Source organism: Staurois parvus, unplaced genomic scaffold, assembly GCF_062004578.1.
Source record: "Staurois parvus isolate SC_StPar_1 unplaced genomic scaffold, SC_StPar_1.0 ptg000151l, whole genome shotgun sequence".
Lineage (NCBI taxonomy): Eukaryota > Metazoa > Chordata > Amphibia > Anura > Ranidae > Staurois > Staurois parvus.
Window position 1 is genome coordinate 14,400,930 of NW_028317947.1, and position 17,403 is coordinate 14,418,332.

Below are 17,403 nucleotides of genomic sequence, written 5' to 3' on the forward strand. Positions count from 1 at the left end.
CTCTTCTTCCTCTGGGAAAGAGATGCCATTCTTCACGGATTAAGCCATGTCCAGGTACTGACATGTAAGTGTAGCTCAGTCCTGGAGTACTGTGAGCCCAGTCTATTATTATTTCAGGTACTTATATAGCACCATCAATTTACATATATATTGTACATCCACATCAGTTCCTAACCCTTAAAGGGTGTACAATCTAAGGTCCCTAACTCACATTCATACATACACATACTAGGGACAATTTGGACAGGAGTCAATTCACCTACCAGCATGTCTTTGGAGTGTGGGAGGAAACTGGAGTACCCAGTGGAAACCCACACAGGCACAGGGAGAACATGCAAAGTCCAGACAGGTGGTTCCATGGTTGGGATTCAAACCAACAGCCCTATTATTGCCAAGCGGAAGTGCTAACCATTTAACCACTGTGCTGCCCAATCTATGCAATGATGCGCCCCTTTCTTGTACATTGCTCCAAATATAAGGGAGTGTGAGCGCCACCAAAGCACAAGTCTCTTCCCCGCTTCAGCCCTGCTAGAATAATGCCTCTCCTGAGTCCAGATCCTCAGCCTTCTTGTGCCCTGCTCCTTGCCGTAGGCATCCTCATGACATTCACATCCATAGACCCTTATGTCCAAAGGAAGGAATATCCACATAAGAAATAGATTCACTGAACTTTATTGGTGTTGTTCAGAAAACGACATTACAGTCACAGCACTAAGACATACATTTTGGGAGTCCGTTGACATACACAGTTAATCACATATAGTGGATGGTCCGTAGTAGTCACAGGTGAAAGCATGTGCAGCACCTTACCAGCCATCTTCTTACAGTCTCCCCTCTGCCCTGGGTCATCAATACTCACAGGATCGTGTTCTCTGCAGACAGTGCTGGGACAAGGTCATTAAGCACCCTGGGTGAAGATGCCAAACTGAGCCACCCCACCCCGATGTTTAAACATCACGTGACAGCAAAAATTCTCCCCCTAAAAATAAAACAAATCACCCACTCTTGAAATCCCCCCACCCTACACAAATCTTTCCCTCCATCCCCTCTCTCAGCTCAAATCCTCTCTATTCCCAAATTTCCCCTGCTAGTATGACTCCCCACCCTCCAAAAGCACACATCTTTAACTCCTCAAATTTCCCCCCCGCACAAATCCTTTCCCCCAAAATTGTCCTTCCTAGCACAGATACCCACCAATCATCCCTCCTAGCACAAATCCTCTTCCCCCACCATCCCCCAACACAAACACCCCAAATCATCCCCCTGGCACATCCCCCCTCCTAGAACGAATCCTACCCCCCATCACCCTCCAAATCCCCCCTCCTGCAGAAATCATCCCTCCCATATTTCCCCTTCAGCAAAAATACTCCCACCCCCCATCATCCCTACTAGCATAAATCATTTCCCCCAAATCCCCCTTTCTAACACTGCTAAAATCTAATTTCCCCCAAATCACCCTTTTAGCACTTCCCCCCAAATCACCCCTCCTAGCACAAATCCTATTTCCCCCATCCACCAGCTCAAACCCCATATCACTCCCTCCCAGCACATCCCCCCTATATTTCCCCTCCAAGAACAAATCCTCACTAAATTTCCCCTCCTAGAACAAATCTTACCCCATCACCCCCCCAAATTCCTCCCCAGCACAAGTGACCCCCCCCATCATCCTTAATAGCATAAACCCTGCCCCCAATCTTCCTAACACTCCCAAAATTTCCCCTCCTAGCACAAATCCCCCCTCCCAATCCCCTGTCCTAGCTCAAATCCTCTTTACCCCAACCCCAAGCACAAATCACCCCTCCTGGTGCATCCCCATGCCCAAATTTCTTCTCCTAGAACAAATCCTTCTCCCCAAGTCCCCTCCAAGCACAAATACCCCCCATCCCCCCACCTAGAATTAATCGTCTTCTCCCTCCCCCTCCCAGTACAGATACTCTCATTCTCAGCACATATATATATTTCCCTACCCTCCCTTGCTCTGCCCCCTCCCCCATTGTGTCATCCTGCAGTTCTTGCTTATTTCCTACACACAGACCTCAGATATAGTGTGACAGATGTCTGTGTGCTGCCCTTCTTCCCAGGATCCTCCTTATCTTGACAGGTCAGGACTGAGGAGGAGAGTAGGGGAAGATGATTTCCAACCCATTTTAGCTGGCAGGAGAGATGATGTTGCTGAAGGGGTATGAATCGAGGTTGGCAGAAACTGCTGGATGACAGATCAGAACTTTACAGAGTTTGGTTACCCACCCCCCTACCCAAAGTAGGAAACTGTAACGTCCTGATCTGACAGTCCCGATGCAATGGTGCTTCATTGACAGGAGTGTGAAGGGGAGAAGCCTGTTCCTCCGGGTTCTCTCTAGAGTTAGCTTCTCCACCACCTCACATGATACAAGTGCCCGGGACCAGGCCCTGTAGACACCTCCTATCTGGGTACACTTCTTCCAAGAACCTTCCACGGAAGAAACCTCACATAGGGATCTCCAGCCTGGCCTTTTGCCATCCACTCCCCTAGTTCCGTCCATAAGGTACAGAATGACTACATCCAGCTCCTCATGTATACAGGACCACTCCATCTAGCCTCCTGCCCTGCCAGGGCCTAAATGTGCTGGTTACATCCTCACAGGTGTGGGGTGTTTGGCTTTCATACCCCAAGAGTCTGTGTGTCCCTCCCCACCTGCCTTACAGTGCCTTGACATACTCTGGCTGGATGTTTAGGATCGTTGTCCTGCTGGAAGGTGAACCTCCATCCCAGTCTTAAGTCTTTTGCAGACTCTAACAAGTTTTCTTCTAAGATCGTCCTGTATTTGGCTCCATCCATCTTCCCATCAACTCTGACCAACTTACCTGTTTTTGCTGAAGAAAAGCATTCCCATAACATGATCCTGCCACCACCATATTTCACGGTGGAGATGGTGTATTCAAGATGATGTGCAGAGTTAGTTTTCTGCCACACATTGCATTTTGCTTTTAGGCCTAAAAGTTCAATGTTGGTCTCGTCTGACCAGAGCACCTTCTTCCACATGTTTGCTGTGTCCCCCACATGGCTTCTCACAAACTGCAAACGGGACTTCTTATGACTTTCTTTCAACAATGGCTTTCTTCTTGCACCTCTTCCATAAAGGCCAGATTTGTGAAGTGCACGACTAATAGTTGTCCTGTGGACAGATTCTCTCACCTGAGCTGTGGATCTCTGCAGCTCCTCCAGAGTTACCATGGACCTCTTGGCTGCTTCTCTGATTAATGCTCTCCTTGCCCGGCCTGTCAGTTTAGGTGGACAGTCATGTCTTGGTAGGTTTGCAGTTGTGCCATACTCTTCCCATTTTTGGATGATGGATTGAACAGTGCTCCATGAGATGTTCAAAGCTTGGGATATTTTTTTATAACCTAACCCTGCTTTAAACGTCTCAGCAACTTTATCCCTGACCTGTCTGGTGTGTTCCTTGGCCTTCTTGATGCAGTTTGTTCACTAATGTTCTCCAACAAACCTTTGAGGGCTTCACAGAACATCTGTATTTATACTGAGATTAAATTACACACAGGTGGACTCTATTTACTAATTAGGTGACTTCTGAAGGCAGTTTGTTCCACTAGATTTTAGTTAGTGGTATCAGAGTAAAGGGAGCTTAATACAAATGCATGCCACACTTTTCAGATATTTATTTTGTAAAGAATTGTGAAAACCATTTATAATTTTCTTTCCACTTCACAATTATGTACCACTTTGTGTTGATCTATCACATATAATCCCTATAAAAATACATTTACGTGTTTGGTTGTAACATGACAAAATGTGGAAACTTTCAATGGGTATGAATTCTTTTTCAAGGCACTGTAAATGTGGGTGCTGACTCATCCCTGACATCACTGTGGGAGGGCTCTGCCTATAAGGGGGCCGAACACCTAGTGTCACTACCTACTGTGCCAGACATTATTCTGGTACATAGCCGCCTAGTGGCAAAGTAGCTAACTGCGCCTCAAATATAAAATCCCTCAAGAGAATACATATATGATGTACAAATAATATACTGTATATCCTATAAAAAGCGAACTAAAAAGTAAAAAGCTAACTGCACCTGCCTATTCACTGTTGCAATACATATCAAGTAAAAAAAAAATAGTTTACATGTACAAAACACAGATTCACTTTAAAGTATATTGTCATTAAAGAAACCCCAAGTCTGCACTTGCTGGCCTCTCTTTCTCAAAATGCTAAGACCTAGTTTTCAATCTGGCCCTCTTGCTTTAATTCTCGGAATATCTGGATCAAAACTCATATGCAGAAAAATAATTTTCTCTGAGTTTCCTGATTTACATACTTGATCCTGGCCAGTGACTGAAAGTTTTGCAACCAAGGGATCAGTATAACAGCCAGACAAGTAGCATTTTCAGCAGGTGGCATCAATGGCGTTCCCTTATAAAAGGTTTACGGTATTAGTAACATATTTTCTGCTGGTAATCTGTGAAAAAAAAAAGACATTTCTAAAATTCTGAAATATTGGGTGAGAAAGGTCCCAGGGTGTACAGTATACACCGATAGAGGTGGAGACGTGATCTCGTGGTGACAAGTCGTGTGTTAGTCTAGGCGCTCAGTACATTGTGGTTTAGTGTGAGGAAGTATCTCGGAGCCACAGTCTGCTGCTAACATACATATACTGAGACGCTGACTATGACACATCTGGAGGTGGGGGGCTGACTGAACATAATACCCTAGATTCTCAGTAACGACGGAGGCAATGACAGATAACTACAGAGAGCTTTCTTCTGCGCGGCAGACTCTGCGAGACAGCTACCAAAACCTGCAGAATGTCGCTGATTACTGCGAGAAGAACTACATGGAGGTAAGATTGGGAAAGTGGAAGCGAAGGGGTCCTTTAAGAAGTCCTTGCGTCATCAAATAGGCACAACTTTACAATATCCCAACCACTGCTTTGTTTCAGTGTAGCTTAAAGGGTATGTAAACCCTAACAAGGAGCTTCTCTTATTTGCTCCTTTTCGGTCTATATAATTCAAATTTTCTTTATATCTGTTTAATAAGTCCTGCCAGAATTCCAATGAGCTCAAAAGAATTGTGATTTCTGCCTGTGCTGCACTGAAATCCCAACCAATACCCCTGTGAACTGTAGTCCAAATCAATAGAGCACCCTGGGGAGACAATGCTGCTCCTCCAGAGATACAGTACAGGAAGTGAGCGTTATCACCATAGGGCAGGGAGTGTGTTACTGATAGGATCACCAGGTGAAAATAAAGAGGAAAACCCTGAAAAAAAAATATCTAAGGACTGGTAAGCAGAAATGTATAAAAATTTTGTTCTTGGGTAAAGATACGCTTTTCTGCTTTCTTATCAAAATAGAACAACGACAAATTGACCAAATATTTTTATCCCAATGGATGTCTTACTAGCTGAAACAGATTACTTTATTATCATATCGTATTATCATCATGCACTGTGATTGGTCAAAGCATTGCACCTGACCTGTGGTCAGGTGCATTGCTTTGGCCGATCACAATGCACTGTCAGGGCACAGTGCATTGTGGGGCACAGTGGGCGAACGGCCTTTATCGTTCCTGTGTTCAGCAGACACACAAAGGGCAAACTTGTGTTCAACTCAAACATGAAGCCCAGGATTTATATAGCACCAACAGTTTCGCAGCACTTTACAGTCTAAAGGGAGACAATACAGTTACAGTACAATACAATAAAATACAAGAGGTTTAGAGGGCTCTGCTCATAAGAACTTACAATCTAATAGGGTTGGGCAAGTGGTACAAAAGGCTATAACCAGGGGTCTCTAAATTTTCTACGCAAAGGGCCAGTTTACTGTCCCTCGAATTTTAGGGGGGCCGGACTGTAGCCAGTGGGAGTAGAAAATGCCCCAGCATCAGTGCCCCATCATTGATTTTAAAGGGAGGAATACTGCCCCATTGTTGATATCAGTGAGAACAGTGCCCCATTGTTGATATCAGTGAGAAGAAAAGTGCTCCATTGTTGATATCAGTGAGAAGAAAAGTGCCCCATTGTTGATATCAGTGAGAAGAAAAGTGCTCCATTGTTGATATCAGTGAGAAGAAAAGTGCCCCATTGTTGATATCCATGAGAAGAACAGTGCCCCATTGTTGATATCCATGAGAAGAACAGTGCCCCATTGTTGATATCAGTGAGAAGAAAAGTGCTCCATTGTTGATATCAGTGAGAAGAAAAGTGCCCCATTGTTGATATCCATGAGAAGAACAGTGCCCCATTGTTGATATCAGTGAGAAGAAAAGTGCTCCATTGCTGATATCCATGAGAAGTATAGTGCTCCATTGTTGATATCAGTGAGAAGTGTAATGCCCCATTGATGGTGACAGTGGGTGGAATAGTGCTCCAAGAACCAGATAAACTCAAGCAAAGGGCCACATCCGGCCTCCAGGCCGCAGTTTGGAGACCACTGGTTATAACTGTAGTGGATGAGCTGATGGAACAGTTAAAAGAGTTATAAGACTCTAAAGAAAATTTGTATTTTTTTGGCACAGAGGGATTGGCCTCCAGAGTAGAGGATTGCAGCACGAGAAAAGTAAAGGTATGAAAAAGGGTTGAATCCAAAAAAAAAGTGTTCCAATCAATGACTGCCACCAAAGATCTACCGGCAGGGTACTCACTGACTCACTGCTTGGTGGTGGTCATTGAGTTTGGAGCATGGTTTTAACCACTTGCCCTCCAGAGGATTTACCCCCCTTCCTGACCAGGCCATTTTTTGCGATATGGCTCTGTGTTACTTTAACTCGGCCAAGAATTGCCATCCTGGATTGATTGAAATCCACTGCAACCAATGGCAGCACACGGTTAGGTCAGCGCACCCCCTACCTGGAACTACAAAATCACACACACACATATATATATATATATATATATATATATATATATATATGCGTGATTTTGCGCAGAGCTGCCGGCCTGTGGCAGTATATTTGCTATAGGGTGGTAGTCAAGTGGTTTTAATTGGATTGGTTTTGGATGGGATTGAATATTGGAGGTTTGATCTGCTGCTATGTTTTTGATCTGCAGTAAGAACACAAAGCTTTTATTAGAAAAAGAGTTACACCAACGTTAAGGTGCATTAGGATTAGAATAGTGGTTCAGGAATGGTTAATGAGTGGGGGGGGGCTTAGGACAGGGTGGCATTCTTTACTGTAGGAGTTCTGCGTCAAAAATGACCAAATCCATCACTGAGAGCTACAGTCATTTCTGTTCAGCACATTGAAAGATTACTGCGCTATTACCCCACATTCATCAGCATCTGTGTAAAGCTAGCTTCTCAAACTACATTTGTAAGAATGACTGAGCTGCTTGAACAGTCACTCAATATATTGCCAGCTGGAAATACACTGCTAAAAAAATAACATCAAGTCAATGAAACTCCTGGGATATTAATCTGGTCAGTTAAGTAGCAGAGGGGTTTGTTTATCAGTTTCAGCTGCTTTGGTGTTAATGAAATTAACAACAGGTGCACTAGATGGGCAACAATGAGACGACCCCCAAAACAGGAATGGTTTTACAGGTGGAGGCCACTGACATTTTTTTCCCTACTCATATTTTCTGACTGTTTCTCACTAGTTTTGCATTTGGCTAGGGTCAGTGTCACTACTGGTAGCATGAGGTGATACCTGGACCCTACAGAGATTGCACAGGCAGTCCAACTCCTCCAGTATGACACATTTATACATGCCATTATCAGAAGGTTTGCTGTGTCTCCCAGCACAGTCTCAATAGCATGGAGGAGATTCCAGGAGACCGGCAGTTACTCTAGGAGAGCTGGACAGAGCCGTAGAAGGTCCTTAACCCATCAGCAGGACCGGTATCTGCTCCTTTGTGCAAGGAGGAACAGGATGAGCACTGCCAGAGCCCTACAAAATTACCTCCAGCAGGCCACTGGTGTGAATGTCTTTGACCAAACAATCAAAAACAGACTTCATGAGGGTTGCCTGAGGGCCGACATCCTCTAGTGGGTCCTGTGCTCACTCCCGGCATCATAGAGCTCAATTGCAATTTGCCATTGAACACCAGAATTTGAGGGTCTGCCACTGGTGCCCTGTGCTTTTCACAGATGAGAGCAGGTTCATCCTGAGCACATGTGACAGACATGAAAGGGTCTGGAGAAGCCGTGGAGAATGTTCTGCTGCCTGTAACATCATTCAACATGATTGCTTTGGTGGTGGGTCAGTGATGGTCTGGGGAGGCATATCCATGGAAGGACGCACATACCTCTACAGGCTGGACAATGGCACCCTGACTGCCATTATGTATCAGGATGAAATCCTTGGACCCATAGTCAGACCCTATACTGGTGCAGTGGGTCCTGGGTTCCTCCTGGTGCATGATAATGCCCGGCCTCATGTGGTGAGAGTATGCAGGAAGTTCCTGGAGGATGAAGGAATTGATGTAATTGAATGGCCCCTACGCTCGTCTGACCTAAATCCAATAGAACACCTCTGGGATGTCATGTTATGATCTATCCGAAGCTTCCAGGTTGCACCTCAGACTGTCCAGGAGCTCAGTGATGCCCTGGTCCAGATCTGGGAGGAAATACCCCAGGACACCATCTGTCGTCTCATTAGGAGCATGCTCCAACTTTGTCAGGCATGCATACAAGCACGTGGGGGCCATACAAACTACTGAGAACCATTCTGAGTTGCTACAATGAAATTTTAGCAACATGGACTAGCCTGCTGCATCATTGATTTTCGGAGTGTCTTTGGATTCAGTCCTCTGTTGGTTGATAACTTTTATTACTATAAAAACGATGGGGCATCCTTACGTTCCTAACTCATTACCCAGTCCATATCAGTATGGATATCCAGCATGATATTTTTTCCTATTGAGATCTGATGTATTATAAAGTGTTCCTTTAACTTTTTTGATCATTGTATTTTTGGGGCTTCATTAGGCTTGTCATTGCTCACATACTACTCACTGATTATGAACAAAATACAATTTTCCCATTTTTTAAATGATTTTGTATAGGGACTTAAAGTGTATAGGACTTCCCCTATTCTTGTAAGCAAGCCAGGAGTGAAGCAAGGTTGGTTTTGGGTTGGAGAAATCACTGTAAGCAGTCAATCCATTGTTTACTAAAAATACTGCAAAAGGAGCTATTTGAAGTGCGTTGCTATTTTTTCCTATTTTGGAGACAGACTGTGATGGCCAATCTCAATATTCCCAATGCATATGTTCCTTAAGATTGCTGATCAGTATTGATGGTTGCTGCAGTGACCACAGGCTGGGAACCATAGACACTCAATGTGAAGAAATGTCACTAGCAAACTAAGGAATCCTCAAACGGGTCCAAAGCTTTATTTTGTGATCACATGGTACATACAAAGGAAACATTTTGGAGCCAAGCAGGCCCTGACAAATGGGGTGTATGCTGTAGTATGCCTCACATGGGTGTATTCTGTAGTATGCCTGTGTGAACAAGGAATTACAAGCATAGAGGAGATCAGTAGAAAATTCTTGGTTGATGATGGATGCATAGTTCTGTTGTAACTTCCTTGGTACACCCCCCTAGTTGTATCTATGAGGAAGAAGTGGTGAACATATATTTACATATGTATGTCATACACATTGAACAGCACTCTGGCCTGAGTTTCAGTTCTCACATCCCAGTAACTGGGGTTATACAAGGTCTTGCCCTACCCAAATTTTCCTGCACAGAACGTGACTTCTCAATGAGTGCTTTTCCATAAGAGTTCACCATCCACCAAAATGATCTGATAGTTCTAAAGTGACCCACAGAAATTGTGCTTAGACATGTTCAGTAGTTGAGCAGCCAAAGTCACTTGCTACAACTTCTTCATTAAGGACTATGGTTCCTGCTGGCCATTCCATAGTTGATAATGAGTCAGTTTTATTATTATTATTCAGTACAGAATTTATATAACGCCAGTTTGCTTAGCACTTTACAAAATGAAGGCAGACATTACAGTTATATTACAATCTGGTGCAAGAGGAAACAGAGGACCTTGCTCGTGAGCAATCTATGAGGGAGAGTCAAGCAATACAAAAGGTAATAACTGTGGAGGATGAGCTGATGGAGAAAACAAAAACACAATGTATTAGCTATGTAGCACTACCCTCTTGAGGGCCGCTGAATTTGTTTTGGGTCCCCCTATGCTCTGTACGGCCACGCAACATGCATCCTATATACTTGCACATCCAGAGTCAGTAATACAGTCCTTGAGCTTGTTGTTAGTTGTTTCTATTAGGGGGTTAACAACTTGGATGGGGTATAGGGGTATATGAGATGCCCAAGGAACTGCAAAACTTGAGGATCAACTTCTTAGCAACAAAAACTGTACAAAATGTGGTTCAAGAAAAATAGCACTGTATCTTTAAGGAGCACAAAGTCTCCTCACTTTACCTTCTCAAAACCCAGATGAATCCTCCTCTTCACCCAGCTGCACTGAGGGTATCCCTGAGCAAGGGGTCCCAAGAGCTAACAATGAAGTAGTCCCAGATGTGAACTAGTAAGGTCTTGTACCTGACCGCCCTCTCCCCTTATCTGGCCTAGGAAGTGTAGGAGTACTCATACTGTTCTGTCCTGTCAGCTTGGTGGGTGGTGGCTATCTTCAGGCCTTATGCTGGGCTGACTCCTTCCCTGCTGCACAGCTTGTCCTCCCCAGGAGATGGTGGGACAGTGGAGATCGTCCCATCCAGAATCCTGCCTGTAGGTAGGCTCCCCCCCCCTGGGGCCCCCTCCCAAGTTTCTCACTCCAGCCTTCCTTTAAATCCATCTTCCACCCAACACTGCCCACCTCTTCCCAGGCTCTGCCACATTTGAGGATTCTCCTGGCCACCATACCCATCCTCCTGCCAGGGGATTAGCCAAGGTCCCTCAGACATGCAGATCTGGGCCTCCTCATCCCCTTTTGCCAGTTTCTGGAAGGGTAGAACCCCCCAGCCTGTCCTGAGGTGAACTCCTGCCTTGCTATCAGGCTGACTCACCCCAAGCCGCTACTCAGCCTTTATCTAAAAAAAACCAAAAAAAAATCCTATCTAGCTAAACCTAGAGGGAATTAGAAACAGGATAGGCTTTTTTTTAAAGAGAACAGTTTTCAGGGATTGTCTAAAGATGGATAGATCAGGAGATGGTTGGGCAGATTGGGGTAGGGAGTTCCATAAAATGGAAGAGGCTTGGGAGAAGTCCTGGAGGCAAACATGGGAGGAGGTGACAAGTTGTTGTTAGTATTTTGAATTTTATTCACTGAGTGAACGGAAGCCAGGGAGGGATTGGCAGAGAGAGGTAGCAGACAAGGAGTGGCTGGTAAAGTGAATGAGTCTGACAGCAACATTCATGATAGACTGGAGGGGGGTAGCCTATTTAATGTAAACCAACAAGGAGGGAGTTGCAGTAGGCAAGGCAAGAGATAACCAGGGAGTGAATTAGAAGCTTTGTGGTGTTGTTGGTTAAAAAGGGGCGTATTCTGGAGATGTTGCGGAGGTTGAGGCAGCATGATTTGGACAGTGATTGGATATGGGCCCAAAAGGACTGTTTAGAGTCCAGGGTTACCCCTAGCACACTGACATACAGGGACAGAATGATAGTTGTGGCATTGACCTTGACAGAGAAATCAGGGGAAGGGGCACATGGGGGAGGAAATATTAAGAGCTCAGTTTTGGATAGACTGAGTTTGAGGAAGTGGTGTGACGTCCATATCGATATGTCTGTGAGTAAATCATTGATATGTGAGGAAACTGGGATGTGATGGGTAGAAAGATAGATTTGAGTGTCATCACCATAGAAATGGTATTGGAAGCAATGGGAGGCTATCAAATGACCCAGGGAGAAGGTGAAGATCAAGAATAAGTCCAAGGACAGAATCATGGGGGACCCCGACAGAAAAAGGAATAGGTGAGGAGGATGTAGAGTTGTAAATGACACTGAAGGTGCGATGAAATAGGTAAGATGAGAACACACAGTGAGTGCAGTCATGGAGACCAAGGAAATAGAGGGGGTTTTTTTAGAGTTTTACTATAGGGATTATCTGACACGTGTGTGAAAGTGCTGGACGGATTGAAAAATGGTTTGGCTCTGATGGATCTATATGGATGTGTGACTTCCTTCAAAGGAGCTGATCCATGATGAAAGTACAGTATAGTGTAGGTGGACCTTGTTTTGGTCCTGGGCTGCTTACTCTCTGATTGCTACAAAACAGATAATAAACAACAACAACAGATAAGAAACTCTTGGATGTCTACTGAGGAGCGCCTGGTACACAACTTCATATCACTTAAAGGTCTTTTTGAGACAATTTATGGTCAAGAGCACCAAATACAGCCAAGGCGATTCAGGAGGACTTTCCCTTCTTCTGAACTTGAACAGTAGATGTTGATAGAATCACGAGGGGATGCACTAGAGGACCTATGTTAAGGCTTGAAAAAGACTATGGTCTCCTAATGGAACCAAAAACAAGCAGCTATTACTAAAGGGGTTGAGAGGTTCAATTACTCAATCATTTGAAAAGCAAATTCCTGTCTAGCTATCTTCTCTGCACATGACTGGATAATTGAAAAGAACATTTGAAGATTAGCAACTCCTTTGGTAAATCAGCCCATATGTTTGTTTGCTTGAATACAACAACAAACTCTTTGCAGTCCCAATGATACCAAACACCCACAAAGGAACCTGGTAGCCATAGTCCATATTATTTTTGCCTAGGCTGTAGGTCATATGATGAAACTTAGAGCATCATTGTTTTACTCCGGAGAAAAAAGAGTTTTTTTGGGTTTTTTTGCTCAAGGTTATAATGTGATTTGGTCACTTTCATATATTTGCTCCTAATACAAGTGAATGGTGGGTTTTCTGCCATATTAGGCCCCCTTTATTATTCCTTCTCTGAGGTTTGCATATGTTGTCATAAGAACACTACTATTCCTGAAAACCCCAGATGTATTAGGATTAGCAGGAATTCCAATGGATTTATAGCACTTTGTAGAAAAACATCCTGGGATGATAGGGATCAAATGTGCATGATGTCAATTTAAGAACAAAATAGGCATTAGATGTTGGTGAGATGTAGAAGGATTTTATACAGGTCAGCCAATGACCACTTATTCTCTCGAGCCTCCACAATCCCACCCTCCAAGGCTTTTTTGTTCATCTACGTTCCTGAGTTCTACTTGTAAATCTGTAAAAAATGCTCTCCAATTTTTATTCTTTAAGAATGATTGACCCTTTTGAAGAGCTGTCCTTGGCTTCTCCACAGGCTCCTGACAAGCGCAAGGCTCTGGAGAGCACCATGGCTCTTGTCACCCAGACCCTGGCCAGTGTGGTTTCTCAAGTGGGAATTGCTGCCAGATACATGTCGGAAATGCTGGAGGAACAGAGCCTGGTTCTGCAGAAGGAGGAGGCTAAAGTCCGAATTATCTCCCAGGTAGGTCACCAGGTGTTTGCATAAAGCATGTGACGCCAATGGGTAGAATGTTTCCCATGCATCCTAAGGCATCTGAACTTGTGCTACATCTTTGAAAAGTTCTACCTACAATATACACCATGCAATATTCACTTTACAAGACAGAAAACATTTTTTTGTGTGTATCTATGACATAGTTTCACATTATTAATGTGGCCTGGCTCTCCTTGCACCAACTGTCATCCAGTGACAGTGTCCTTACTGGTCATTGAAGCAATGTCATTGGAAAATGGATTGGCAGTTGTCAGGGCTTAAAATGACACCAAACTCTTGTTATAAAAATTCTATTCTACAATAGTTTATATTCTTAACTCAAAAAGCACAATTTTATGATATCAGCCTCATCCAAATCTCCAGATTCCTTTTTTGCTACTGCGATCCAATTTCCAGGTAGAGTATGGCTAAATTCCTTCTCCATGGTTCCACTGCATATGGGAACATAGTCTCTTTGTCCTAGCAACATGTGATACTGTGTAGCTGACAGCAATCTAATAACTAATGACACTGTGTAGCCGACAGCATCCTAGCAACTGGTGACGCTGTGTAGCTGATCACATCCTAGCAACTGGTGATACTTTGCAGCCAACAGCATCCTAGCAGCTGATGATGCTGTGTAGCCAATAGCACCCTAGCAACCGATGATACTGTGTAGTCGACAGCATCCTAGCAACTGGTGACACTGTACAACTGACAGCATCCAAGAAACTGGTGATGCCGTGTACCTGACAGCATCCTAGCAACTGGTGATGCCATGTAACCAACAGCATCCTAGCAATTGGTGATGCTTTGTAGCTGTCAGCATCCTAGCAATTGGTGATGCTTTGTAGCTGACAGCATCCTAGCAACTGGTGACACCGTAGCTGACAGTGTCCTAGCAATCAGTCACTGGGGGTAAGGAGGTGGAACATACAAAGATGTATACACATTGCAACATCACTCTGAGCAATCTGGCTTGTCCTCTACCATAGTATTGAGTTGGACTTGATTACCTTCAGTTTCCTCATCCAAGAACTGGAAGTAATTATTTTTGAATTAATCACAGCAATAGCAACCCATTGTGAATGTGGTACAAATAAGGACTATATGCCGCACAAGTCGGAACTCTTAACAAAACTGTGTCAAGGCTTTCATGAAGTAGACACAGGACATTTTAACGGGATCATGCCACCAAAAAGTATTACAAATGCCTTCTTGAATCGCCCATAATAATTTGGAGGTGTATGCAGGGGCAGACTGACAACTCCTGGGGCAATAGGGGATCATGGGGCCCCTGTGTCCTTGCCCAAACTCAAAAAAGCCTATGAAAAAGGTACCAGGGGCATCTCATGGGGCCCCCTACTGACCCCCGGCCCTCGGGCGGTGCTCTAGTTTCCAAATGGTCAGTCCACCCCTGGGGGTGTGATATCTGGGTGTCTGCAAGTTTTTGGCACAAAAGTCTAATATCAACAGCCTGAAAAAGTTTTAACCATTTTTTGTGTCTAAGCCTAAAAAAAAAGGCTTATCTCAAGTTTCGCTTTACCTTAGTAAATGTGCAAAAATATGAGCAGGAGCAGAGTATGTCCTTAGGACACCAAGGGGTGGAGGTTGGAAGGTATTGTATTGTGAGGAACACTAACTACAATAGAAGACAGACAGAAAACAATGAGATTTTCTTTATACACCTTTGTGCGCTGATAAAGGAAATTCTGGTGTCTGATGGAACAATGAAAAGAAAACTTTCTTTATCTTCTCTTCTAATGTGTTACTATAGACATAGCATACAAGACTGAGTGCTGCCACCTACTGTTATTTCCAAGAACTGGTTTGCTTCATTGAAAAAGATTCCATTGTCGTTATTTGATGCTTATTGCCATTCGTACTATTTGCTAGCTATGGAGGCAATTTTACAAATAGCTACATATGCAGCTTCTTCGTTTTTAAAGCCAACTCCCTATGTTTTATGAATCAGACTCTGAAAAGTAGGACAATGACAGACCAGCTAAACTTGAAACTTATATTTCTGTATGGGTAACTACTGTGAGGTTACCCACTGTCACCACATATCCCTCAGTGGCTACGATTGTAAAAGATTTCCTTGGTAAACTTTGTGTCTCTCTCTTGCCACAAAGGTGCCACTTTCTTGTAGTTATGTAAAATGATGAGAGCACCACAGGTTTGTATCGAGTCCAGTAGTAGTTTATTACAAGGAGATAGCCAACACGTTTTGGGAGCTCACAATTCCTTCATCAGGGCTGAAGAATAAATGACATAACACAATATACATAAAACATGGCTGAGCATACAACCGTTGAATAAGTATGCTATATTGAGGAAATAAATATATAAATTATATATATATATATATATATATATATATATATATACATACACTGCTCAAAACAATTATAGGAACAGTTTGAAAACACATCAGATCTCAATGGGGAAAAATGTCATGATGGATATCTATACTGATATGGACTGGGTAATGTGTTAGGAACATAAGAATGCCCCATCATTTTGATGCCCCTCCAGTGGCCTGCTGGAGGTCATTTTGTAAGGCTCTGGCAGTGCTCATCCTGTTCCTCCTTGCACAAAGGAGCAGATACCGGTCCTGCTGATGGGTTAAGGACCTTCTATGGTCCTGTTCAGCTCTCCTAGAGTAACTGCATGTCTCCTGGAATCTCCCCCATGCTCCTAAGACTGTGCTGGGAGACACAGCAAACCTTCTGGCAATGTCACGTATTGATGTGCCATCCTGGAGGAGTTGGACTGATTGTGCACCCTCTGTAGGGTCCATGTGTCGCCTCATACTACCAGTAGTGACACTGACTCTAGCCAAATGCAAAACTAGTGAAAAACATTGACCTAATATGGCCACATGGTCATATTAGATCAACGCCATTGACCTAATATGGCCAAGTCAATATCATTGACCTAATTCAATGCCATTGCCCTGATATGGCCAAGTCAATATCAGTGACCTAATTCAATGTCATTGACCTAATATGGCCATGTGGTCATGCTAAGTCAATATCATTGACCTAATTCAATGCCAATGACCTAATATGGCCATGTGCCCATCCAAAGTCAATACCATTGACCTAATTTGGCCATTTGGCCATATTAAGTCACTGATGTGTTGCACATAGGGTTAATAAACTCCATAGTGTGAAAGGGATGGGTGAAATTAGGGATCTTTAATAAATGGTAACCGCTGTGAAACAGAGGATATTCAACACTCTAATGGAGCAGGAGATTCCAGAGACAGGCAGTTACTCTAGGAGAGCTGGACAGGGCCATAGAAGATCCTTAACCCATCAGCAGGATGGGTGTCTGCTCCTTTGTGCAAGGAGGAACAGGATGAGCACTGCCAGAGCCCCACAAAATGACCTCCAGAAGGCCACTGGTGTGAATGTCTCTGACCAAACAAGCAGAAACACACTTCATGAGGGTGTCCTGAGGGCCCAACGTCCTCTAGTGGGCCCTGGGCTCACTGTCCGGCACAAGAGAGTTTGATTTGCATTTGCCTTTGAACACCAGAATTGGTAGGTCCACCACTGGCGCCCTATGCTTTTCACAGATGAAAGTAGATTCACCCTGAGCACATGTGACAGATGTGAAAAGGTCTGGAGAAGCCGTGGAAAACGTTTTGCTGCCAGTAACATCGTCCAGCATGACCGTTTTGGTGGTGGGTCAGTGATGATCTGGAGAGGCATATCCATGGAGGGACACACAGACCTCTACAGGCTAGACAATGGCACCCTGACTGCCATTAGGTATCGGGATGGAATCCTTGGACCCATTGTCAGACCCTACACTGGTGCAATGGATCCCAGGTTCCTCTCTAGACATGACAATGCCCAGCCTCATGTGACAAGAGTATGCAGGCAGTTCCTGGAGGATGGAGGAATTGACACCAATGAATGTCCCCCACGCTCGCCTGATCTAAATCCAATAGAACACCTCTGGGATATC

At 44.1% G+C, this 17,403-nt stretch overlaps 1 protein-coding gene across 1 annotated transcript in view; it reads left to right on the top strand.

Moving 5' to 3' along the window:
• Window positions 1-4,693: 4,693 nt before the first annotated feature.
• The window catches only part of ABI3 (ABI family member 3), a 47,908-nt gene continuing 35,198 nt past the window's right edge, over window positions 4,694-17,403 (top strand). Inside the window, exons 1-2 of the mRNA XM_089674485.1 lie at window positions 4,694-4,838; window positions 13,243-13,410. Of these exons, the coding sequence (XP_089530611.1) occupies window positions 4,734-4,838; window positions 13,243-13,410 (273 nt within the window). The 5' untranslated portion in view covers window positions 4,694-4,733. The remainder of the gene's footprint in view (window positions 4,839-13,242; window positions 13,411-17,403) is intronic.